General features: G+C 49.9%; 1 protein-coding gene and 2 long non-coding RNA genes across 4 annotated transcripts in view; 2 read left to right on the forward strand and 1 right to left on the reverse strand.

The window, feature by feature from the left end:
- Nucleotides 1–1,646: 1,646 nt before the first annotated feature.
- Gm34514 lies at nt 1,647–2,156 on the forward strand. Its single transcript, XR_375177.3, has 2 exons — nt 1,647–1,723; nt 1,993–2,156. It is a non-coding gene; the product is annotated as a predicted gene, 34514 (long non-coding RNA).
- A 2,959-nt stretch (nt 2,157–5,115) lies between these two features.
- The window catches only part of D630003M21Rik (RIKEN cDNA D630003M21 gene), a 47,397-nt gene continuing 26,998 nt past the window's right edge, over nt 5,116–25,514 (reverse strand). The window contains exons 12-16 of one of the 2 annotated variants that reach the window (NM_001131021.2): nt 23,544–23,666; nt 22,737–22,949; nt 18,917–19,236; nt 8,703–8,870; nt 5,116–6,141 (exon numbers count right to left, since the gene is read on the reverse strand). In NM_001131021.2, coding sequence (NP_001124493.1) covers nt 8,741–8,870; nt 18,917–19,236; nt 22,737–22,949; nt 23,544–23,666 — 786 coding nt within the window. In that variant the 3' untranslated portion in view covers nt 5,116–6,141; nt 8,703–8,740. Of the gene's footprint in view, nt 6,142–8,702; nt 8,871–18,330; nt 19,237–22,736; nt 22,950–23,543; nt 23,667–25,514 lie in introns of those variants that run through there. The other variant, NM_177657.5, reaches the window with a different exon arrangement.
- 1700060C20Rik (RIKEN cDNA 1700060C20 gene) lies at nt 14,591–18,320 on the forward strand. The gene is made up of 3 exons (NR_036606.2): nt 14,591–14,642; nt 16,694–16,851; nt 17,938–18,320. It is a non-coding gene; the product is annotated as an RIKEN cDNA 1700060C20 gene (long non-coding RNA).

The following is a 25,514-nucleotide window of genomic DNA, read 5'->3' on the forward strand; positions in this document are numbered from 1 at the left end:
GTAGCCCAGGCTACCCTTGCCACACAGTCATGCTCCTGCTAGCTCAGTCTCTTAAATTTTTGGGATCAAGGACATTTTTGTCATGCATTCTATACATGTGTGTGTGTGTGTGTGTGTGTGTGTGAGAGAGAGAAAGAGAGAGAGAGAGAGAGAGAGAGAGAGAGAGAGAGAGAGACAGACAGACAGACAGACAGAGACAGAGACCCAGAGACAGAGACCCAGAAAGACTCCTGCCTGCTTTGCTTCCTCCCACCCCACCCCCCCATTCCTAGCATCATCAGGATAAAGAGAAGGAAAATCACAGATGATTAGATGATTCTAATGTGCAAGATAAATACCGCCTCAGTGAGCGCATTATGCAAATCTATGCAATTAACATCACAAATGAGGTGAGGCCTGGGGCCAAGCAGCGGAACTTCTCAGGGGGTATCATATCAGCTCTACACTTCCTGGTCTCTCCAGGCCAGAAAGTGGTCTGGATGGAAGAGACAGACTAGAGTGGTCAGGGCTGAGGTGTGCCTCAGATACCTCAGATGTACATTTTATTCTGTGGAGAAGACGTGGGCACTGCTGCATTTTCTGGCCAAGGGTGGAAGCACCTGGTGTGCCTGGACACTTTGTGCCCAGCTCCGGGTGGGACTCCTTCCCATTAACGAACTGCATTTTGTTCCTTCCTGTGGTACAGTGAACTAGGAAAGAGGTGCAGGGTCTGGGCTAAAGTCAGGTGTGCGGTGACTTAAGGGATCTGTGGGTCCTAGCTCTCTGTTTTGCTGTACACTTCTCCTGTGAAAGGCAATTGTCACCTGTCTTTCAGTTCTGTCTCCATGTTGTCAACCACTGGGCCAAAATACTTCCTTATGGCTCTCAGGGTGGACTCTGTGTGGGGATTAGGTAAAGCTTCCTTATAGCTTGTTGGTCAGGCTCCAAGACAGCCAAACAAGAATGCATTTTTATGTCCCTGCTTTGAAGTCACACAGAGTCAAACTGCTGTCGCACTGTTCTCAAAGGGAAGGGACTTCCACCTGCACAGTCAGGGAGCCAAGGTCAATCTGTAAGAAGGCTTCCTGGAATGAGAGATGCTCATTGTTACGGGCAGCTCTGGATAATGTCGTCCACTGTACCTAGAACCTGAGGACCCTGAAGTGGGGTCTGGGTGAGAGTCTTGCTTTCTGAGAGACTCCAGGATACATCAATTTTGTCAGCAATTGCCCCACCTCCTCCCAGACCTGTGAGACCCTTTTCTGGGTCAAGTCAGTCCCCTCACCCCCCAGTCCTGGACCTTCTTGCACAAAGAACTCAGAGCTGTACAGCAGCCTGGCCTTGGCCACTGGTCTTGTGGAGCCTTTCCTTAGAAACAATGAAGTAAAAGCCCCCACCTACACATCTCCCCATGGCCCAGCAGTGGGCGCAGCGTTGGTCAAGGAGATGTGGAAACCCTGAGGCAGCCATTGAGGAAAAAGACTGTCAGGCCAGAGGGTGTGACTTCGGTGAGGGTCAGAGGGTGGACCGGGCTCGCAGGGTCATTGCTGAATTCTGAGATCCCAGCTGTTGGACCTCAAGGAAGATGACCCCCCCCCCCCCCCCCCGCCCAGGCTCGAGCGTGGAAAGTGGACCGAGGTTCTCTGATGCAGTTTGTTTTGTTGCAGAGCTATGGCTACGGCGTGGGAAGGTCTTCTGATCTGAATGACCCTGACAGGCTCAGGAGGATTGCGGGAAGTGGGAGGTAAGGGTAGAGAGCGGAGGTGGTGAGGAGTTTGCAGGCCTGGTGGGCGGGGCTGGCCTGGTGGGCGGGGCTGGCCTGGTGGGCAGGGCTGGCCTGGTTCTCACACTGAGCAGGACGCAAATCCCACTGCACTAGTTCAGTGAAGGACTCCTTGGGTTCCGAATGCTTAGGACGTGGCTCTGTTGTGCTACCTGCCTCTCCGAGAATCCTCCATGTTGCCTCATCCAAGCCCAAGGCCACAATTTATAGCCTTTTTTTTTTTTTTCTAGAGAAAGACGTGTGACTTACAGAGACGGGAACCGCAAAGTTTGGCTGTCACACTCAGGATGCGTTTATGGGAGCCCCTCCCACAAGATACTGGAGTGCTAGGATGTTCCCAAGCTTTTGTTCAGCTTACTGGAGTTTCCAGGCCATTGAAAACTAGTGATCCCGAGAGACCCTCTGCCTGTCGTTTCCTCTGCAGGAGATCCTGGGACATTCGAAGCCTTGGCAGGAGGTTCTGGGGCATTCAAAGCAGTGGATTGTGCTGACACCCCACTCCCAGCCATCCTGGCCCAAGTAACAGCCCCTTTAACAGACGGATAAACCAAGGTGGACAGGAAATCAGTTCCCCCATAAGGGCTAGGGAGAGCCGCAGTGGGGATGGGCTGGCTGGATGCCTGGGAACGGCAGGAAGCCAGGACAGCCAGCCGCTGCTCCCTGCAACTTCAGACGGTCAAAAGCCCCCCCACCCCCGTGACTCATCCCATATCCCAGGGGCCCCAGCCTCAGCTCCCTACCCAGCCTAGTTCTTCGGGAGCGAGAATGGCCCCAGGACTCTCCCCCTGCTTCTCCCAGGATCCCAGGGAGGTACTGTTCTAAGTACATACAGCAGATGGGATGGGTATCCATGCAATTTACCGGCCAAATTGGAACACTTTAGGGAGTCGCTGATAATTACACTGGGATTCTGCATGGCAAATAGCGGTGCCTGCTGTCCCACCAGATAGTTCTTATTGCTTAACTCATATCTTAGGCCTCAGCCATGGGATTAGAGCCAAAGAGCTCAGGGGCAGGTGTGGGTTTGAGAACTCCACACCCTGAAGGGAACCTGAGTGTGTAAGAGACTGCGGAGGATGGAGTGAGACAAGCCTGCCTGGGTTCACATCCTACTTCTGCCACTTGTGGGCTGTGTGAGCTCAAGCATGTTACTTAACCTCTCTGGTCCTCAGTTTTCCCATTCATAAACATACTCACACGACAGAGGGAACAGCTATGAGATGGGATGATACAAATACACTGAGCACAGAGGCTCACACTTAGTAAGTAAGTGGCTATTGTCAGTGTGTGAGTTTAAGATTATTGGCTCTGACAGGTGTTGAGATTAAACATCACAATTGCAGCCACAGCCCTGACTGGTGACTTAGGCACCGAACTGTAGGAATGAAGGCCAGGTGAACGAGTTGTCCAGGAAGGGACTTTCTCACAGGGCAAGGACATCAGAGTTGTTCCAGGAGGAAGCAGCCTCGGGGCAGTGACAGTCGAGCCTTTCTGGACTATTAAGACACATGTCAGTAGGGCCATCATGTCATAACCCACAGAAAGAAAGCTTTCTCCATTCTGCTTCTTGTGGAGACAGGCTTGCTCTGTAACCCAGGCTGGCTTTGAACTTGTGATCCTCCTGCCACAACCTCCAGAGTGATTGGATTGCATATGAACACAACCATGTTCTGTTGGTGACCTGCTTTTTACCCCCATGTTAAAGACAAACAAACAAACAAACAACCCTCAGTGCTTAGTGATCTTGCAGAGCATCGGTCAGGGCTAGGTTTCCCAGAACTTCGGATCTGTACTTCCGATCCTCGCGCCCTCTTCTGGTCACTGTGGGTACTGCATGCACGTGGTGCACTTAACCCAGTGCACTTAGCTTAGCTCTCTACCTAGCTCTGTTCCTCGGGAACATTTAACAAAATAAAAATAAATAAACCTTAGGAGAAGAACCACAGGGCCCTTTTTGAGATGTCAGCCGCTACTCTTTCCCTCCATAGGTTTTCCTTGATGTCCTTGGGCTCACGTGTCACCTGCATACTGTTTAGTTCAGGTGGGAGGAGAATGGGAGAGGGTGTTCAGAGCAGGGTTGGGGTTAGTGGAGCCTGGCCTGAAGAGGCAGGAGAGGCTGCTGCCTCCAGGCCTCCCAAATCTACCTCTGAGCCTATCAATGAGGCCTGTTCTTTTGATTTCTAAGAACACATGGCCCTCTGACCATATGCTGGGTTCAGAAGTCACCTAACCTCTTGCCCCCCCAAGTTAAAAGCCTGAGCTAGTTTTTCTGGCTGCTTGAGCCTCCCCTCTCCAAGCATCAGTGTACGATGATGAGGCATAGCATAGGCTAGGCAAAGGTCTAACTGCGAATAGAGGTTGGTAAGAAAGAAGTCTATGATCAATTAATGATGTCTGCCACAGGTACCGGCTGGGTAAAGGTGATGTGTGTGTTTCAAACTTGAGAACATAGAACTAGATAAGGCCATGCCACAGGCATGCTGAGTGCTGCCGACTGTGCCCAGTGATAGATACTATTGTGCCAGGAGAGAGAGGAGGCTTCTAAAGGGCACAGCCGGGGCAGAAGCTTAGGTGTGGGAATCTGACCTCAGAGTGCAGAACACTGGGCGGGTAAGCTTGTATCAGCCCTTCAGTGGCTGCTTGAAGGGCAGCTCCCCCAGCCACACCCCTGTCCCTGTCCCTGTACCTGATGTCACAGCCCCAGCCTGGAGAAAGTCATAGGTGGGTCTGCAGCTGAGCCCAAGCTCAAACAAACCCTCTTTCCTTTGCCAGCCCATCCTCTCTGCTGTGGCAGAGGAGGGAGAAGGAGCACGGGAGCGGGAGATGAGATCAGGAAATAACAGGCTTCTCGGGAGCAGTAATGACATTTTAACTTGAAAATTGCAAGAAGACAGGGCTGCGGAGGCATATGCAAATTTCACATAAACGAGATGCAAATGAACCTGCCTCTGCCTGCCTCTTGCACCTGGATGTGGCTCAATGACAAATCCTAATGGGCACAGCGTGGCTGTGTGATTGATTATCAAGGCCAGCTGGGATGACAACTGTGCTCTTTTTCTGGGAGCTTGGGGGAGAGATGTGATTGTTCCTAGGTGGCCCTGAGCTCTTTCTGGCAGGGGACCCCAAGGCATAGCCCTATCAAGCTCAAGGTTAGTGAATTTAGGGCATATCTACTACCTGTATTCCTGCCAGCACCCATGGCAGACATCATTAATCAATCATAGAGTTCTTACTGAGCTCTGGGCAGTCCTTATTAATAGAAAAAGAGTTACTGCTCATTCACTTATTCATTCATGCACCTGACCACCATGAAGTCCAAAGGACACAGAATAGGCAGACTCAGTTCTTGTTCTCACAAAACAGTTTAATAAAATATTGCAAAACGGCAATTTAAGTACATGATATCAAGGAAAAGTATAGGTTTATGTAAGGGGTATGTGTGTGTGTGTGTGTACATGATCCAAGGCCTCTCCCTACTTCAAGCTACACCTTTAGTCCTAAAAGGAGTCTTACACCTTCAAGGTGGCCAGGAAAGGCTGACCCTGCCAATCAGAAGGCTAAGGAACCTTGATAGTTAAAAGAGGCAGGCAGAATTCTCTAAGCCCTAGAAAAAGAAAGCCTGCGTGACACACCATCATTACTATCCAGATTCCCGGGTCACCATCTCTCATTTTCTTTTTTCTGTGCTTTCCTCTTTTTTTTTTTTTTTTTTTTTTTTTTTGGCTTCTGTCTGTCTGTGTTTTATGTGTATGTTTAAAATAGCTATATGGAGATAAAGCCCACATACCCCAAAATCCACTCATTTAAAAAACATTCAACACAATGCTTTCTAATATATTTATAAGTGTATCCTGCCATTACCACAGTTAATTTTAGAACGCTTTCATCTCAAGAGGATGATGGTGATGGTGATGATGATAATGATGATGACGACGACGATGACAATGATGACATCTGGGGTTAGAGAGATCTCACTTGCTCTTGCAAAGGACTGAGGTTCCATTCCCAGCACTTGTATGGTGGTTTACAGCCACCCCTAACTATCACAGTCCCAGAGGATCTGATGCCCTTTTCTGACCTCCAAGTCAACAAGCATGCAAGTGGTGCTTATATATACTCACCCCCCCCAAAAAAATCTACTGAATAAATTTATCAAAAGATCTACTTGGGGAAATGAGAAGAAAGCAAATGGCGTGTTGTGTTCTGTAAGCATCACACTAGACCCGATACAGTCAGTCTTAGGTGCCACCCACGCTTCTTGTGTTCTGTGTAAATGTAGTCACGGTAACTGCAGCCTCCCAATCTCTTCCACATAGCATGAAGTCTGTAAGGCCATCCAGGTTGCCGCATGAATCACTATTTATCGCCGAGAATTTTCACTGTGGGAAAGGAAAATACGCACAGTGTAAGTGTTCACTGGAGTCATCTCCTAAATGTGTGGGCACCAGCACTGGCTATTTCCAAATATCTTTCTTATGTCCAAACAAAAACCCCCCACCCACTAACAATTCCCACTCTCTCCTCCTCCCAGCCCCAACTAACTCCTCCCCGACTAAACGTCTCTGTGAACATCTGGCCATTTCACACAACAGAATCGCAAACAGTCCTCCTTCTGTATCTGGTTCATTGCACCGGCATAAGGTTTGCCCCGAGTTGCAGCGTGCATCGGAACTTGGCTCCCGTTTAAGTGGAGTGTAGCTCAGTAGGTTGAGCTGGTTGAGCATCTCCTTAAGCTCTGGGTGCCATGGCACATGTCCGTTCCAGGGAGGTAAGGAGATTAGAAAAGCAAAGTCATCCTTGGCTACATAGTAAGCTCAAGGCTGGCCTGGGATATGAGACCCAGCCTCAAATAAACAAGGACATTGTTTCTTTCTCTAAATATGGATGGTGAGTGTGTGTGTATCCATATTTTCTGGATATTTGTGTTGCTTCTGCCTTTAGCTATTATGAATAATGCTGCACAGTTTGCATAAACTATCTTTTCTTTTTCCCTGTTTGTTCCCAGTTCCTGGAGTGGGATTGTAGGGTTATCTAAGCATAGCAGCTGCACCATTGTGCATCTAAAGGTTCTGTTTCATGACCTTCCCACATGTGGTATCGTCTGCATTTGTTATTGTAACCCTCCCCCCGCTCCCTCTCTCTGTTTTTTTGAGACAGGGTTTCTTTGTGTAGCCCTGGCTGTCCTGGAACTCACTCTGTAGACCAGGCTGGCCTCGAACTCGGAAATCTGCCTGCCTCTGCTTCCCAAGTCCTGGGATTAAAGGCCTGCACCACCACTGCCTGGCTGTATCAGTTCTTTATGTACCCTGGCTAAAGAAGTCTTCAAAGACTTTTGTATTCGTGTATGTGTGCATGCGTGCATGTGTGTGTGTTGGAGCACAACTGTGGAGACCTGGCTTTTCCCTTCCACCTTTACAGTCAGACTTGTGTGGTCAGCACTTTGTTCTCTGAGTGGGCCCCAGACAATTGACTCATTTCATGTGCTATCTGCAAATATTGGGTCCTATTCTACATAGTGTCTTTTCACTTTCATTTTTAAATTTTTTATTTTATGTGTGTGTGTATGAGTGTTTTGTCTGCATGTACACTTGTTTGTGTATGTCTGATGCCCACAGAGGTCAGAAGGAGGCATCAAATGGAGTTACAGGAAGTAGTGACCCATCATGTGGGTGCTAGGAACTGAACCTGGGTCTTCTGCAAGAGCGACAGGTGGTCTTAACCACCCAACCATCTCTCTATCCCTTCTTTTTGCTTTCTTGATAAGATCCTTTGATGTATAGAGGTTTTAACTGGGGCGAGAGTGTCTCATTTCAGAGCCTACGCTGACCTTGAAAACAACCTACCCTCTTGCCTTTACTTCCTGAATGCCAGGATTAGAGGTATGTGTCACCACACCAGCCTAGCAGCTTCAGTTTCTTTCTGCTGTTGGTTTGAGATGAGGTCTCATTATGTAGCCCAGGCTGGCCTTCAGCTCAGATCCTCCTGCTACCCTCCTGGAGGACAGTGGTAAAAGCCAGATGCCAAGGAGAGGGTGCAAATAAACCCTTATGACATGTTTTAAGCAGCCAAGGATGTGTAGAATAACTCTTATATCAGGCTTCACAGGAGTCTGTTCTTGAATTTATTTTAATTTTTGAGAACTTCATAAATGAGTACACTATATTGACATCATTTCTATCCCTCTCTCTCCCCCTTCTCCACCATCCATGCTGTTATGCCAACTGGTGTGATCTTTCTTTCTTTTTTTAGATTTATTTATTTAGTTTATGTATGTGAGTACACTATAGCTGACTTCAGACACACCAGTAGAGGGCATTAGATCCCATTACAGATGGCTGTGAGCCACCATGTGGTTGCTGGGACTTGAACTCAGGACCTCTGGAAGAGCAGTCAGTGCTCTTAACTGTTTAGCCATCTCTCCAGCCCAACTGGTGTGGTCTTATGCAGGCAGCCATATTATTCAGAGTCTATACACAGCTCCCCTGTCATACCCAGCAGACACACTTGCAGCAAGCCACCATCTCCATCCTCTGGCTCTAAGATTTCTGCCCTCTCTTTTTGCTGTTCCCTGAGCCTTAGGCATAAGGATAATGTACAAGTTCCATTTGGGATTTCACACCCCGAGTTACTTGTTCTGTGCATCATGACCAGTTGTGGAATCTCTACAATAGCTTCTATCTGCTGTAGCAAGCACCTTCTTTGATGAGGAGGGGGGAAGTTGTATTTATCTATGGGCATAAGGATAAGTGTTTAGAAGGCAGTTGGGAGCTATATTAATTTAGCTAAATGGTAGTTATAGATTCTGGGGTCTATGACTCTCCAGTCAGGGGTTCCTGGCTTGGTTAATGGTCCCAGGCATGAGTTCTGTCCTACCGAGCAGGCCATGAGTCTAATCACACATCTATTGGTTGCCCCCAAGATATACATGCCACCATTGCACCTCTGAAGCTATCTTGGTGGGCCAGTTGTTATATTGGTTCACAGGCTTTCCAGCGAGATAGAACTGGTGATAAGTGTTCTCTCAGTTTGCGTAGCTCCTTCTGCCACCGTGAGAGCTAGCTTCAGGGGCGAGGCTTCCAGAAAAGAACCGTCTTGATTTCTGCGAGTCCTATAACCAAAATGTGCAGTGTTTTCAGCGACAGGGTCTTCTGTCAAGTTCTGGCAGTCAACCAAGAGAATTAACTCTGTCAGTTTTATGGGTGATGTGTTAGAGTCAGAAAACAATCCCCCCACCCCACCCCCACATACACATACTGCTTATGTAGTAAAAAACGGCAGCTGCAATTCTGCAGACTGTTACCAGACAACAGTGATACAGTTTTACCAAAATACAACCAACAGGAGCAAATATTTAAGGAAAACTAGCCTGCAGCTTCTCTGCTTGTTTACAGACATAATTCCCTAAGTGACTAGTGTCTAATACCTCTTAATTATTAGGAAGCGCTGCTTGGAGTGCTCAAAGCTGGGGCCTGTCTAATTATCCTTGCTTCAAGAGAACAGTCAGGATACAATGAGGAACACACGGAGCGGGGCCTGGGAACCGTAAGCAAGTCTCCTCTGGAACAGACTGGCTTGGTAAAGGGTTCTCTCCTGGTTCAGATTGTAGAGAGCTGAGTTGACAGAGGGGAACACTTGTACCCTGGACAGGTAGAGGAGCCACTGTTGCTGTAGTGACATGTAAATGCAAGGGCCAGCGCTAGTGACAACAAATGGACCTGTTTTCTGATGTGCCAATACACCCATAGACACAACAGCAGAACGTCTTTAGACAAGGCGAATAGATGTGGACCAGGATTTAAATAGGAGGCCTGCCTACATGGTGAGCCTGTAGTCTAAACAGCACTGATTTAATAATGGCAGAAACTCCAGGGGGAATTTCCTTGGCTCTTTTATGTGTTAAAAATCCAAATATAAAACATATCATATAAAAGAGAGCACTTACTAGTCATTTTGCACACATCAAATTTACATGCTTTTACCTCTGTGAGCTTTTACCTCTGTGAGCTTTGGTATTATATAGGGAAAGGGTTGCCAATGTGGCTCAGAAAGCAAAGGCGATTGCCACCAAGCCTGATGACCTGAGTTTGGTTCCTGGAAGCCACGTGGTGAAAGGAGAGAAGTGGCTCCTGTGAGCCTCCCTCTGGCACATGGGGTGTGGCACGCTCACGTGCACAAACATACACATGGTAAATACATGGAGTAGATTTCAGACTCATCACTCCATGTATTTCTAACCACGGATATATAGAATTAAATGCGCTAAAATCACTTTATAATAGATCTACTAAAACATGAGATCTTGATGATTTAAAAATGTAAATACACACCAAGTTAGATATTAAAATATCCACCTTCATAGCATTATTTATAGCAAAATGCACAATCTATCCAACAATCAGTCAATGCTGAGGGACAGCTTTATTATTCCAGCTGCAAACTTAGTCCATTTCCACACTGACAAAAATATATGTCATTACATATGGAACAAAACCCAGAAGCCCTGCAAAAAAAAAAAAATCTCTCTAAATGTAGGCCAGTATAAAAATGCATATTTTACATTTACATTTTTAACTTTGCCTGGCCAAATCAGCTTAGAAAACTTTTGAGCACTTAACAAAAGCATACATTAACACTCTAGTCACCTTTAAATGCTAGACTTTAGCTCTCTCTTTTTTGATAGGACTTAATAATAATCCTCTTTCCTATTACATTCAGGGTAAGCTTACCAAGTCTTGAAAGCTACTCTTTATAAGGACTGAGTTCTCCTGGAAATTCCATTATGAGAAGGACATTTAACATAAAGATATACATCTATATTTCCATATCTGTAATGGCCTTAATAAAAACTTACACTGGACCTGTAAAGAGCTTACATTTATCAATCTCATATTAAGAACATCTGGCCAGATGTCTCAGAGAGTGAGAGCACCTGCCCCACAAGTCTCACCACCTGAAGTCAATCCCAGGAACCCTCAGTGGAAGGAGACAACCAACTTCTAAAAGCTGACCTCTGACCACCACCAGGGCACATGTGCACCCGGCAACACACATCCTATGCACACATACACAATAAAAATAAATTAATTTAAGCCGGGCAGTGGTGGCGCATGCCTTTAATTCCAGCACTCAGGAGGCAGAGGCAGGTGGATTTCTGAGTTCGAGGCCTTCCTGGTCTACAGAGTGAGTTCCAGGACAGCCAGGGCTACACAGAGAAACCCTGTCTTGAAAAACCAAAAAAAAAAAAAAAAAAAAAAGTCTAAAATAAGAATATTTCTGAAAACCCATATAATAAAAGGAAGGTTCCCCCAGCTTTAATTTCAATTAATTAATTCAAAATTAATATTTGAAAGTTATAGTCTGGAACCATTCTGCAAGTTGTCACTTTGGGCAGTGGTTCTCAACCTTCCTAATGCTGTGACCCTTTAATACGGTTCCTCATGTTGTGGTGACCCCCAAACCATAAAATTACTTCATTGCTACTTCATAACTGTAACCTTAGAACTGTTATGAATCATAATGTAAATATCTGATATGCAGGATATCTGATGTGGAACCCACACATTGAGAGCCACCGCCTTTTATCAGTCACCTTACTAGTTCACAAGTAAACTCAAAGTTAACCTCCCATTTAATAAACATTTGGTTAGGCCTAAGATTAAGTCTATGTCTAACTAGACTTTTCCTTCAGTCTCGAACTATCCAGTGACAAAACCATGCGCTTTAGCTGTTTTGGGAGCTGTGTGTTTGGACGGCTCCCAGTTGGTATTTCAGAGAAAGCGACGTTGTATGATTTATTACAAAGCCGTGGGGAAGCTTCTGTCGCGGTTGAGAACAGGTTCAGGGCCTTGTTACTGGCAGAGCTAAAGACTGTGTGCACAGCACAGAGTCATCCGGCACAAGGCTGGTAACGTCCCGTAGCAGCGGGTGATGATGCTCAGTTTCAAGTGGCACCTGGACGGAGTCTAGGGTCCCCTGAGAAGAGAATCACAATGAAGGCTGTGCAGCAGGCTTTCCGGTTGGCTGGAGGGCATGTCTGTTGGGAGAGGGGGTGTCTTAATAGGATTGATGGAGGTGGAGGACCCACTCTTACCCTACACCCTGTGGGAGGCACAATTTCCTGGGCTGAGTCCTGGACTTTGTGAAGAGGAGAGAGAGTACTGAAAACCTTATATATTCATTCTCTCTGCTTTCGACTGTGGATGTGACCAGCCAGGATGTGACCAGCCGCCGTGACTCCCGTTGTTGTTAACAGGCTGTACCTTGAAAATCGTGAGCTAAAATAAATCCTCCTTCCCAGGTTGCTTTGGCTGGGGTATTACATCACAGCGTCAGCAATGATGCTGAAATGGTTCCATGGGCTAGATGTTTGATGGCTGCTTCCCCTGCTGGAGGTGCTGTTTTAGAAGGTTCTGGAAAATTTGGAAATAGACCTAGCTGAAGACGGAAGTCCCTGGGGTTGCATGCTTGGGGGCGTGTCATCCCCAGCCACGCCCACTCTCGTGCTTCTGCTTTTCCTGGCTCCGGAGGTGTCAACTGCTTTGCTCCAACGTGCCTCCCGCCACGATGGACCAAACCCTCAGAGACCTTAGCTGAGACAACTCCATCTCCTTCGCAATTTTCTCTGCCCAGTGCTTTGCACAGCAATGCCCATGTGGCTAATGCGAGGCTGAGGACAAGGCTCCACAGGTAGAGAGAGTTTGCCTAGCACGCACAAAGCCCTGGATTTGATCCCCAGTGCTGCATAAAACTGGGCACGGTGGTGAGTGCCTGTGATATGGCACTTAGGATGCGGATGCAGTTGGACTAGACATGAGTTAGAGACTGGCGTACACCAGACGACGAAGAAGAAGGAGGAGGGGAGGGGGAGTGGGGAGGAGGAGGAGAAGTATGTGCCCCTCCTGTTATAAACCTGAGTCTCTGGGCATGGTACAATGGCCTGTCTCTTGCAGTCAGAAGCAGCCAGAGCCACTCAGCAGCAACTGGGCTCAGTTCTGTTCTTGGACAGGTCGGCGCCATCTTTAAAAGGCTATTTAATGATGTTTTCATGTAAGTTTTCCTTCTATTTTTACTGTGTGTTTAGAGTTCTGGAGAGGTTCAGGGGCATGCCGTTTCTCTCCTCCGTGCCAGAATGAGTTGTTAGTATGTGGAGAGGGAGGGAGGGTGGGGAGGGAAGAAGGGAGCTTCTAGTGACAATACCCAGAGGCCACCCTGCCATCTTGCCTCCACTCCCTCAGAAGGTCAGTCCTTCACCACAGTCCACTAGATTTCTCTCTAAAAAAAAAAAAAAAAGCCATAGGGTTCTTCCATAAACTACCAGTTCTCTGATGGATCCTGGGTGGGCATTCTTCAACTCAGGTCAGGGTGGTCCTGTCTTCCTAGAGTCAGAGCTGGATGACGTAGGCCACCAGCTTGGGCTCACAGGACAGTTCCAACTTTGGATGCCAATCACCTGCCTTGATCTGTGACTTGGAGACCCCACGCCCCTCCTTGGGCTTCATCTCTTTGTCGAGACAGATCACAGAACTTGGGAACACACTTGTACGTACAGGCCAACTACAACGGTATAGAGGGATGTCATGATGGGAGCTATGGAAAGAACAAGGCAAGCCAAGAGGCAGAAAGCCTTGTGCCCAGCTGGGCTCTCCATCCTCCTCTGTTCCCAAGGACTGGTGCAGCTTCCCTGACCCAGTCCTTGGACTCTTTACAAAGATCACATAAGGCGGCTCTCACTGGTGAGCCAAAGGCTGTGAGTGACCAGTGTGACTTTCAGCCCCTCTGTCTTCCTTGGTCCACAGACGGGATTTTTAAGGGTTGTTGATCATATTCTCCATTCACACTCAGAGACCCTCTCATCCCCTCTGGAGACCTGCCGGGGTTCCGGAACTGTGAGCCAGGGGCCAGGTGTGGAGACCAACTGGGTGCTTCTGAGTCTATCTCAGCATCACACCCCCATTTCGTGGATGGGGACAGTGAGGCCTGAGGAGGTCAGTGTTCCCCCTCCAGAGTCACCCGAGCCTCCGGGGTGCTGCTGTCCTCAGGGTCCTGCTGGCTCACATGTATTGCGCTATTTTTCAGCTGGGTGAGGGTGGGGCTCTGGGCTGGACGGTTTGTCCTGGGCAGGGAGCCAGCTTACAACCCCTGGGAACAGCACAGCCCTATTTCTTGAGGGCAGACTGTGCCTTGACCCGGACCAGCTGTCCCCTCTACATCTGGAGTGAGCAGTTAGTGGGCTCAGAGTGAGTATTGACTACCCCAGAGTGGGTGGCGCTCTCTTGTCAGGCTCCTTGTTGTCCCAGATGCCACACTGCTCAGATATGTGGGTCCCAGCTCCCTTCTCTCCATCCCTTTCACAGATATCTGCCCTTGAACAAGTCTCCCTATCCAGACATCCACCTTCTTGTCTGGAAAATGGGAGTGTCTCAGAGGATAACTGCAATACCATCGGGACTGAAGTGAACATCAGATGAGGAAATGGCCACGTGGAAAAGCACTGTGCAGGGCCTCAGTTTCCTTCTGGGCTCAGTCCTGTCTCTATCCCCACCTCTGCCAAGATCACACTCAAAGCTTTGCCCCTTCACAGGACTGATGGCTGCAGAAAGGAAAGGTGCTGGGATTTGCTGTGCTTTATAATGCTAAACACTGGCCCCCAAGGTCAGGTCACCCCCAGGGACAAGGAGATCCTCACACACCCCAAATGAGGCTCTGTAACCTTGTTCCTCGAATAAAGATGCCAACATCCTGCAGCTGGATAGAAGAGAGGTAGGCAGGGCTTCCATTCCTAAGTGTGTGTGTGTGTGTGTGGGGGGGTCTGAGGGTCTGAGAGTCTGAGACAGAGACCCATGAGGAGAGAAGTAGAGGAGAGAGAAGATGATTCCGTGGGGTAAGAGATGGTGAGAACTGGCCATGAGGGCTGGGCAGTCTGATAAGAGGGGCCCAGTGGACCATGGCAAGTCATAGCTCAGGGCTATTGACTGGGAAATAGACCAGGTAGCTCAGAGGGTTGGTATCCGCTCAGCTCTAGTGCTGGCTAAGGCTTATTATAAAGGTTTGTGACCTCCAATTAATTTTTTACTACCACAGAAAGGCTTAGTGCTGAGCTTGGTGATCCAGATATCAGTGTCTTGACCCAGCAGGCTTGTCAACCCATTTGATAGATGGGAATATGGAGAGTAGCCTTCTACTGAAAACACCAGGCTAGGGAGCCTGGGTTCAAGGCCACAGCTTTGTGTTTCCCAAGGTGGAAAGGGTTTCCATCCAATCCAGAGCACCCATTTGATAAATAAGGGAGTCTGGCTATCAGAGATAAGGAGCCATTTGCCCAGGGTTGCTTTGACATCTCAGGCTATGATCCTTCAGCTGTCCCCAGCCTCCCGTTTCCTCGGGCAGGAAAGGGGCCCCGAGACAGTGGGGTAATTGGTCACATCGCTGGCCTACTTAAGGGTCTGTATGAGCTCCACTTTTCTTCCCCCACAGCAGGCTATAAACCTTTGCCTAAAGTCCCATGGAGGAACACCACAGCCTCCATCTCTCAGAGCAGCCTCTGGGGACAAGGCTTTGCTATTTGAAGCTGTGGCCACGGGGCTACTTCACATGCATGGGAACTCTTTGCCATGTTTCCACCTTGCCAATAAATTAAGTCCCTGTGGTCTTCAAGAGCCTACTGGGGATTCAGAAAACACAGGAAGCCACATGACTTGGAAAGACAGAGTTGGGGGAGTCAGTAGGGGATTTTGCTGGGGCTCTGAAGAGAGTGCTTCCTGGATATTCCAGGTAACAATAACAGGGGCTGGCGGGGCTGGTGCCAAAGCTATGCATCTAGCTACCATTTAGTGAGCAGTTACTATGTTCCAGTGTCTATCTGAGGAATTCCCACAAGCCAACTCCCAGCAAGCCTCTGAGGCCCTGCAATTTTCAATCTACAAGTAAGGAAACCAAGAAACAGAGAGGTACTTCATTTAGCTAAGGACACACAGCCTGTGACTGATGCAGCCTGGGCAGTCAACTCAACTCAGGTCCTCATGGTTAACCATTCTCTAGGTCTGCTCCTGTTCCACCAGAGGTCCTGGTGTAAGTACAGCCCAGAGAACCAGGACTCCCAGCACATGCTTATGGCCAAGGACAACAGGAACACAAAAGAGACAAACCCACAGCCACCGGCACCCAGCAATCAGATCAGTGTCACATGTAAGGTCCACATCAGTCACTTGCTGTCACATCAGAGAAGACATCCCTATGCCCCTAAGAAGTCTTGGCTTCCTCCTCTGGAAAATGATAGGAAATTGATGCCGACTCCACAGGGCTGTGGGGATGCAGTCGGTCAGCTGAGCAGACTTGCAGAGTTTTTAAGGATCTCAGCACAAAGCTGGATGCAACCGAGACACCAGCTGATTCCTCGTTTTTTTTATTGTTAAATTCTTGCGGGTATACGCACGTGCACTTGAGAGCTATTGCCTGTACACATGGAGGCCATACGTGGACGTCCCCACCTTGCTCTGTCTCTCACGGAACCTGGAGCTCACTGATTCAGCTAGGCTGGCAGGCCAGTGAGCCTGGGGCCCTGCCTGTCTCCTCCATCCCACTGCTCAGGCTGATAGGCATGTACTGCCACGCCACACTGGCGACCTGATGCTTGCACAGTAAGAACTTCACAAGCACTTCACCCACTGAGCCATCTACCCAGCCCCTCCTTTGTTTTTGAATATCATTCCCCCATATTCTATGTCTATGCCCCTTCTCCCGAGGAGCCGCTGTGAGCAGGTCAGTAATTGAGGTTCAACCCTTTTTGGAAACAGGAGAATGTGCAAGACCTTGGGGGCCCCTCCTACCTAACGATCCTAGGCTCACCCATCCTTCCCCCCTCCCTCATCCTGTCCTCATTCCCAGCAGTGGTTGTGGGTCTAGCTAAAGGCAGTTTGCATTCTTTCTCCCCAGGTTTCCTGCACCAAGCCTGTGGTCTCCACTGGCTGGATGCTGTTGCTATGGTAACAACGGCTTAAGAGCCTTAGGCCCCCCTCTGGGGTGACAGGCTTGGATGGAGATGGCTGATCAAATTCCTGGAGCATCCTCAGCCTTCTGGATGCAGGGCTTGGGTGAGGAATGCTAAGCTGAGCTGCCTGGAGTCTGGAGCCCCAAGAACTTCCCGAGGGAACCACCCTAGGTTTCCAGAGTCCCCTGAAATTCACGTGTTGGAAACTTGAGAGATGGAGGTGGAAAGGTCAAAAGGGTGCATGCTGTCCTCCCTCAAGATTAACGTGGGAGTGGGCTTCTCATAAGGATGTGTTTGGCCCTTCCCCCTCTTCACATAAGCTCCATCTACAGGTGACACCTGCACTGAAGGTGGTTCTCACAAGAGGCAGCCCCTTAATCTTGGACTTCCCAGTCCCTAAAACTGTCAATCCAAAAAACTTCCATTGTTTGTAAGTCATACAGCCCATGGCGATCTGTGATAGCAGCAGACTAGACCGCAACCACCTAGAAAACACGGAGCAGGTGGCCCCAGTACAGCCTCCAGCCTCCCCCAGGCTCAGAGCCTGGTTTTAGTGTGTCTACAGAGGGGATGCCAGTCCCTGGGCATCCTTCCTTACAATCAGTTTTACTGGTGGGTCTGAAGCAGGCAGACCTCAGGCTGTGCTTAGAGAAATCCACAGTCTTAGAGAAGATTCTTGAAGCTGTTTGGGGCTGAGATGTCTCCTGAGGCACCTCATCTTCCCAAGCATTGTTCAGGCTTTCTCTGTCCCTGTCTCATCCTCACTCGTGGCAGAATAGTTATCCTACTCTTCTCTCAGGGCTTGGAAAGTCAGCTGGGGCTGCCAGGAGGCCATCTCAGGAGTGAAGCCGGATTTAGAGCCCTGTGAATAGTTCCAGCATGTCAGTGCTTAAAGGTGGCGCTAGGGGGCGCTATGCAGCCCTGTAAAAAGCTAGGTGCTGTAGCTCTAATAGTCTTTGTTCATTGTACCCACCCTCACCAGCTTTCAAAGACTGTACTACCCCCCCCCTCCACCGTTTCCCCTGATGATTCAGCACAGCTGGCACTGAAAGTGGGATTGGAGATGAGGTAACACTCCCTGGGGCGTCGATGGATCGCAAGGACAAGATTTGGTGTGGTTCTTTGAGTCTGAGCTGGGGACCCTGGTCCCTGGGGAGAACTCTGCATCAATCAGTTTCTTCCCCTCCAGGTTGCTGCCCTTTGCCCACCAGAGTCAGCTCCTGGGAGTATGCATGCTGTGATGCTCCACCTCAGACGGGCGTCTCAAGAGTCCAGCTGTTGTCCTTGCTGTCTCCTGATTGGCCTCAGCTGGATGGAACTTGCCTGACAAATGCTCTTAAATTCCCTCCCTCTGCCTATCCTCCTCCCGGTGGCTCCTGGGGTCACTGCCAAATGCAAAGTCCTTGTTTTAGGGTCTGTTAATCTAGGGCTCAAGACAAGAGGCCCTGCCCACTACTTTGTTATCCAAGTGAGTGGCAGTTTGGGCTGCCTAAGGACAATTCCTTGACAAGGTAACCCCGGCCAGCTTTGCCATATGAGACTCTGCAGTCTCAACCCTCAATAAAACAAAAACAAAAACAAAAACAAAAAAAACTCCTTTTATTGAGTCTGGATTCTAATTCCCACACGCACTGTTCAGTGTGGGTAACAATCCATTGTCTTGGAGCTTTCTGGAGCCAGAAGGCGGTCCTAACATTGCACCATGGCCATGTTTGATGAGGTGGCATGGGCTCTGCAGATCCCTCTGTCAATCCTGTCACAGCCCCCCAGAGCTGGTGTGGTGGTTCAGGTCCAGTTAGAGGGACGCAGGAGGACTTGTGTGGGGTGAGTCCTCCAGGGATGTCTGTGATCCTGTCCCTTCTGAGGAAAAGCTTCCCCCAGTTGGACGGGAGGCCTTGCTCTGCTTGGGAAGGTGGGGCCAGGAGAAGAGGGAGGCAAGGAGCCGCTCCAGGGTGGGATCGGGGAGCTTGGGGGTGCCCCTGACTTCCTCAGTGTCCCCAGACTGGCCAGGTTCTGGGGATAGCAGGCCTGCCCACATGTTTCTGCTCTGCTCCCCTTGAGGGGTCCGCTGGGATTTGAACACATGATCCACAGCCAGAGAGTCCTGTAGAGACCTGTCCCATTTGGAACCCACTTCTCTAGGCAGACCCTGACCCTTAGCCACTGGCCTGCTTCGGTCTATGAGTGCCACTTGGGTAGCTGGAACCTCTGGGCATGGGCAGTAGGCTAGTGCCTTCCTCAGCAAGCTCTGGATCTCCTGGTGCCGCTCCTGGGCCTCTTCCCACACCTCCTGGCCCAGGCCAGGCCGGCTCAGGGAGGCCACCTGGAGCTTCATGGCCAGGAGTTTCTCCGTCTGGAACTCAGAAGCCAGGCGCTTCAGGTAGCAGTGGAGTCGGAGGTGCAACTGGTCCCCAGGGCTGGCCTTCACAGCCTTGCCCAGGCTGAGCTGGGTCAGCAGGTTCTGGCAGTCCATGTGGAACCGGGACATCTAAGGACAGGAAGAGAAAGGGAGGTGGGGGCTCCGGAAAGATGATGCGTCTCTGAGCAGTGGCTTTTGAGACAGTGTGGCTGAGTGAACTAGCATGCATCTGACAATAATCTGCTCACCGTGATGACCACTATCTCCTTTCCTGTGGGCTCCATGGGATGCCCCCCCCCTTGCAAATAGCCTCTAGCAACCCTGGGCTCTTCAGGCCCCTTCTAACAGATCCACAGACCAGCAGGGCATACTGTGAATCAAGAGCTCCAGAAATGACCAGGAAAACCCTCTTTAGACTGAGTGCCGGGATGGGGAGAGGGTTCAGTGGGTAATGTGTCTATAGCACAAGTGTGAGGACCTGAGTTCAAATCCCCGGAACCCATGTAAAGCTGCCGGGTGGAGCTTACAACTGAAATCTCAGTGCCCATGATGTGGGATGGGAGGCTGAGGCAGGACAACCCCGCCCACCAGTTCTAGGGCCAGCTAGCCCAGTATGCTCGGGGGCAAATGACAAGACAAACATTTTTTGTTTCAAAAAATGTGGAAGTCAAGAACCTGAGATCTGACCTCCAAAGGCACAAGGGTGTCTCTCTCTCTCTCTCTCTCTCTCTCTCTCACACACACACACACACACACACACACACACACACACACACACAAACTGGGTATAGACTGTCCTGGCCACTCAGAAAGTCAAGGCTAGAGGATGATACATTCAAAGCCTTCGTGGGCTATAGAGCGAGTTCAAATCTAGCCTGGGCAACTTAAGAAGAGTCTGTCTCCAAATGAAAAGGGGTGTGACTTGGTGGTAGAGCATTTCCCTACCTGGCTTGAGACTTTAGCTTTAATTCTTAGCCTGGGGTCCGGGGGAGCTGAGACACTGAGGACCGTCCCTAATACATCCCAAGTGTCACCTGTTTGTCCTGTGTCCCTACTATGAGCTGGTTTACAGCCCATTTCACAAAGTGGGAAACTGAGGCTCAATACACTGAAATCACTCGCCCCAAGTCGTGCTGTGAGGCAAGGAGGGGCTGGAGTCCCATCCCAGATCTGGTCTGCCCCTACAGTTCTGTTCTTTGCACCCATAGAAAAGCTGGCTCAGGTAAGGATGGGCGGTCAGTCCAGCAGTCCCTACAGCCCGTATACCAGCTGGGCCTCTGTTCGTCATGTGACTCTGCCTTTTCCTGACACCCCCCCTCATCCTACCCCCATAACCCTCTGGCTTGCTACAGTAGCTCATGCAAAGGATAATCTCTCCATTAATTTAGGGCCGACAGCAAGCCACTGGCCAGGGGACAGCAGAGCCATTTGCTGCGAGGAGGCGTCTTTCTGTGGATCAGGGGAGCTTGTCTTTAGATAAATGGCTTCATATTCACGGTAGCATTCAAAACTCACAGCATCATAAATCTCCCTTAGTGGTGAATCGAGTTAGGATTATTTAGGGCAGGAGGTCCAGTGCCTGGGCACCCCACCTGGGCAGAGTCCTGTCTGTGGCTTCATCCTCCCAGCCAAGTCTGACAGTCACGGCCAGTGACTCAGACACCATATCCAACTCCTCAGTTGCACAAGGGAGCAGTCAGAGGACTGGAGTGTCCAGCCTTGATCAAACCGCCAGAGGTGGACAGGGGGACAGTCAGGCCTTCCCCCTTCCACGATGCTGTTCCAACCTGGATGAGTGCTACCTTTTCTGGGGCCCAGGCTGCCTTCTTCTCTCTTCCTCCTTTTTGCCCATGTCAGGTTGACTCTCTATGAACACCAAGTATGTTCCGCAGCCCCAGGGAGCTCACAACCCACAGGGCACATCAGGGACAAGCGAGTGACATGCTGCAGGGTCATATCAGGTCCTCGGGTGCACTGTGAAGCTATAGCATGGGAGGTGTAGCAATCTGGACAGGCCTCAGCTTCACCAGCCAAGGAAAAGCTTTCCAGGCGGTAGGGATAGCAGGCTCAAAAGCTGCAGTGCTAGGGAGCTTGGTTGATTTGGGGGGAAGGTCTCAGGGAGGAAGCGGGCAGCAATCACTGCACAAAGAGAGGCTTCCAGATGCCCTTGACTCTAGATACATTGCTCTGGGGGCTTCCTTGCATCTACTCTGCTTTTCTGTCTTAAAATAATAATAATTTTACTTTTCACAAGTGAGTATCTTGCCTGCATCGAGTGCACGCCCAGCACCCAGGGAAGCCAGAGAGAGTGTTGGGTTCCCTGGAATGGGAGTTATGGCCCTTTGTGAGCCATTATGTGGATGCTGGGAATCAAGCCTGAGTCTTCTAGAAGAGCAGCCAGTGCTCACAACCACTGAGCCTTCTTTCTCTCCAGCTCAAATTTGCTTCTCCTACCATCCGGCTGGGAATACATTCAAGCCCAAGGTCTGGGTTTGAATTGCAGGCCTGCCACCTGCCAGCTGTGTGGTTTTGGGTGAGTCGTCTAACCTCTCTGTCTTCAGCGTAGGGTTGGTGTGACAACAATTGGCACAGAGGCTGGCACCGGGAACCCAACATCAGCACTAGACGCTTTTATTATCAACAGAAGCGGAGGCTCAGAGCAGTGGGGGCAGCTGTGGTGGTCTCTCTGCCTATATGGGCACAGGTGGCCCATGTCTCTGGGTTCTGGACTTTGCTCTCCCATGCTCTCCATGGTGGGGGGAGGGGGAGGGTATCCCTTCACTGCCACTGTTGACATCTGCCTGCTTTGTCCCTAACCCTAGGAGACAGAGAAGCCCTGTCCTCCAGGTCCCCAGGCATGCGTGAGTTGTCTGGGTCCCTCCTACTGTCCTCTGAAGCCTCCCTATGTTCCAATCTGTCCCTTCATGCCCAGCCAGCCAACAGCTGGGGCGAGGTCAAGCTCCTCCCACGCTCTGTCCCTCTTGGCAAGTTCAAGGGGCAGCTGAGGGCATAAGGCAGCCATGTGGCTTCCTGTCCAGCTGGGTCCCAGCCCTCCCAGCCTGCTTTTTTGTTTATAGACCTCAGTTTTTCCATTAGAAAAATGGGGGTGGTGATGGTGGTTATGTGGGTTTAGGAGGTGAAACTTGGAAGTCAAATCCTACTCAGCCACTGCTTAGTCCTACCTAAGTAGCTGACTTTTTCTGAGCCTTGGTTTCCTCACCTGTAAACTGGGCACAATGCAGGTGGCCCTGAGTCACCCATAGGTATGAACTCACCCACAGGTATGAACTCACTCACATGTGTGAACTCACCCACAGGTGTGAACTCACTCACAGGTGTGAACTCACCCACAGGTGTGAACTCACCCACAGGTGTACACTCAGGCTGCTGTGCCCCTTCTAACTTAAACACTTCTGCCTACACCATGCCTACTTAGATAAGGGTACCTGCTGCCATTCTGCCTCTCTTGGAGAAAGACCCAGGCACGTCCCATGTCACACCTCTCCCCTCTCACCACTGTGGGCATGGCTCTCACAAGGTGCCTAGTGTTGTGTCCAGACCTCCCTGACCCTGTGCCACCTCAGCGGGAGGGTGGAGCTTTGTGCCAATGGCCCAGGAGGCACACTTACCTTCCTTCTGAAACGGTGGAGATGGAGCAGGGTCTCCAGGTCAGTGCGCTGCCTCTCAGCGGCCATGTAGAAGTGTGTCAGCCTGGCTTGGAAGGCCTGCTGGGTGGAGGCGAAGGCCGCCAGGTCTGGGAGCCCCATCTCACCTGCCCCTTCCTCTGCAGCTCCCAGCTGGGCCGCCTGCTTGGACAGGTCAAGGCCCTGGCGGTACTGGGCCTGAGAAGGAAAAGAACGTTCAACTCCTACCTGAGGATCCACCCAGCAGTCAGGAGTCTCCATGGACCACGAGCCTCAGTTTCCCTATCTACAAAGCTGAGCCCACAGCCAAAGGTTAACACAGGAGTTGTCACACACCCAACACACACATCCCAGCCTTTGCCCTGGAATTTCACAGTCTTTGGGAAGTTTCTGTGACGTTCATGCCTGGGTCAGAGGCTTCGATCCCCAACAGCCCTCTCTGCTGTGTCCAGGCTAGCTCCATCCTCCAGTGTCCGGAGTTCTCTGAGAGCTGTGACAGCCCAAGGCCTCCTATGTCATCACAAATGTGACATCCCGTCTTTCTATGCTGACCCAGCAGGTTTAGGTTTGGGCCTCGGAACCTGCATTTTGAGAAACCACCAGGGATTCTGACTTCTTGGTACTAGGTCTTGGAGGACTTCCTGGAGGAGGCAGAACCTAAGATGATGGCTCTGTGGTCCAGGCTGCTTCCTGCTGTGCCTGGAAGCTCCCTTGCATTTTCCCATCCCTGCATCCAGGACCTAGCTGACCCCACCCCAATGCCCTCTCGGCAACTTGGGTCTTAGAACATACCGCAACCTGCAGGAAGAAATCCTCAAACTCTGCGTGGACTTTCTCTACTGTCTCTGCACATACATGCACAGGAGCGAGAGCCTGCAGACTCTGGCTGCCTTCTCCCGCCATCCAGTCACTGACCTGGGCAGAAGACAATGGTTAAAGTGTGATGTGGGGTAAGGAGCTGCATCAGGCTACCTGCTTACTTTATTGTGTGTAGATACATGTATGTGTGTGTGTGTATGTATGTGTGTGTGTGTGTGTATGTGTGTGTATGTGTATATGTGTATGTGTATATGTGTGTATATATGTGTGTATGTTTATGTATGTGTGTATATGTGTGTGCATGTGTGTGTGTGTTTATGTATGTGTGTATGTGTGTATATGTGTGTGCATGTGTGTGTATGTGTGCATATGTATATGTGTATGTGTGTGTATATATATGTATGTGTATGTATGTGTGTATGTATGTGTATATGTGTGTGTGTCATATGTGTGTATATGTGTGGATGTGTGTGTGGATGTGTATGTGTGTATGTGTGCGTGTGTGGGTATGCATATGTGGGTACACTTGTATATGGAGGTTAGATGTCAACCTAGGTTGCTCCCTTAGGAGCTGCCCACCATTTATTTATTTATTTATTTATTTATTCATTCATTCATTCATTCATTCATTCATTCATGCATTCATTTATTTATTTCTGATACAGGGTCCCTCACTGGGCTCTGGGGTTCACCAATTAGGCTAGGCCTGGCTGGCCGGTGAACCCCGAGGGTCTCGGCCTCTGCTGCCTCGGTACTGAGGTTACGAACACACAGCCGTACACCCAGTGTTTTATGTAGCTTCTGTGGATCAAACTCAGGTCCATGTACCTGTGGTAAAGCACTTCACTGACTGAGCCTTCTCCCTGACCCTTGACCTCTTGAGGGGCCATAGTCTTCTTGTCCTCAGCCAGTCATGGGCCCGGATGGAAATCCCAGTAATGACCTGGCTCAGCTCAACGCAGAGGGGCTATGGTTCTGAGTGCCCTGTCCCTGGGAGACCCTCTGTCTGTATGGTTGTGGAAGGAAGCCAAGATGGTGTGAGGTCAATAAGAAGGTAAAACTTGAGTCAGTCTGACCACTTACAGTCACCTGATCATAAAAGGTTGGTCTCTGGGGATGAGTTCTCTGTCTTAGGGGTATGTAACTGGGTCTGGAGAAACCCCTGCCAGTGGCAGAGAGTCTCCCAAGAACTCACTGACGCCCCTGGCTTCAGTTTATGGGTGGTAATGGATAGGCATGAACAGTCACTGAGGGACAGATGATAAAAAGGTCCTCTGACCCTGTGATGGTTATGATGTGTGTGTGAACATGACAGAGTATAGAATCAGCTAGGAGACTAGCCCCTCGCGCTTATCTTGATTTTGGTGATTGCAATGGGAGACACGCCCACTGTGGGTGGCGCCATTCCTGGCTGGGCTCCTGGGTGTATATTCCCAATTATGGATGTGATATGACCAGCCGTTTCAAGGTCCTTGTCTTCCCCACCATGAAGCACCCTTGAACTGTGAGCCAGAATAAACTCCCCCTGGTTGCTTTTGCCAGAGTATTTCCTCATAGTGACAGGAAAAGAAAATGAGGTATTCTTGCTCTGGGGGCACTGACAAGCTCCTACAAACTTACAAAATTCAAGGCTAGAAATGAGAGTGCAGAGGCTTGAGCAGTCAGGTGACCTGGGGCTGCCCAGCCAGGAGGACCTGGCCCAAGGCAGAGAGAGCTGTGTGGATTTTAGGTAACCCCCAAGTGAAGGGTTACCAACAGCTCCAGGCTCAGACTTCAGATGTGCAACCACAGTGGGCAGCATATGCCAGCCCTGGATTCCCCATGTGTGGTGGGGAATCCCCAAAGCTCCTTTGTCACTGATAAGAGACCATGCTGGAAGACAAGGATATTCACAAGTACACTAGTCTGGGGCACACACACAGCCAGTGCTCAATAAATGCAGCC

The sequence above is a fragment of the Mus musculus genome, chromosome 2 (assembly GCF_000001635.26).
Source record: "Mus musculus strain C57BL/6J chromosome 2, GRCm38.p6 C57BL/6J".
NCBI lineage: Eukaryota > Metazoa > Chordata > Mammalia > Rodentia > Muridae > Mus > Mus musculus.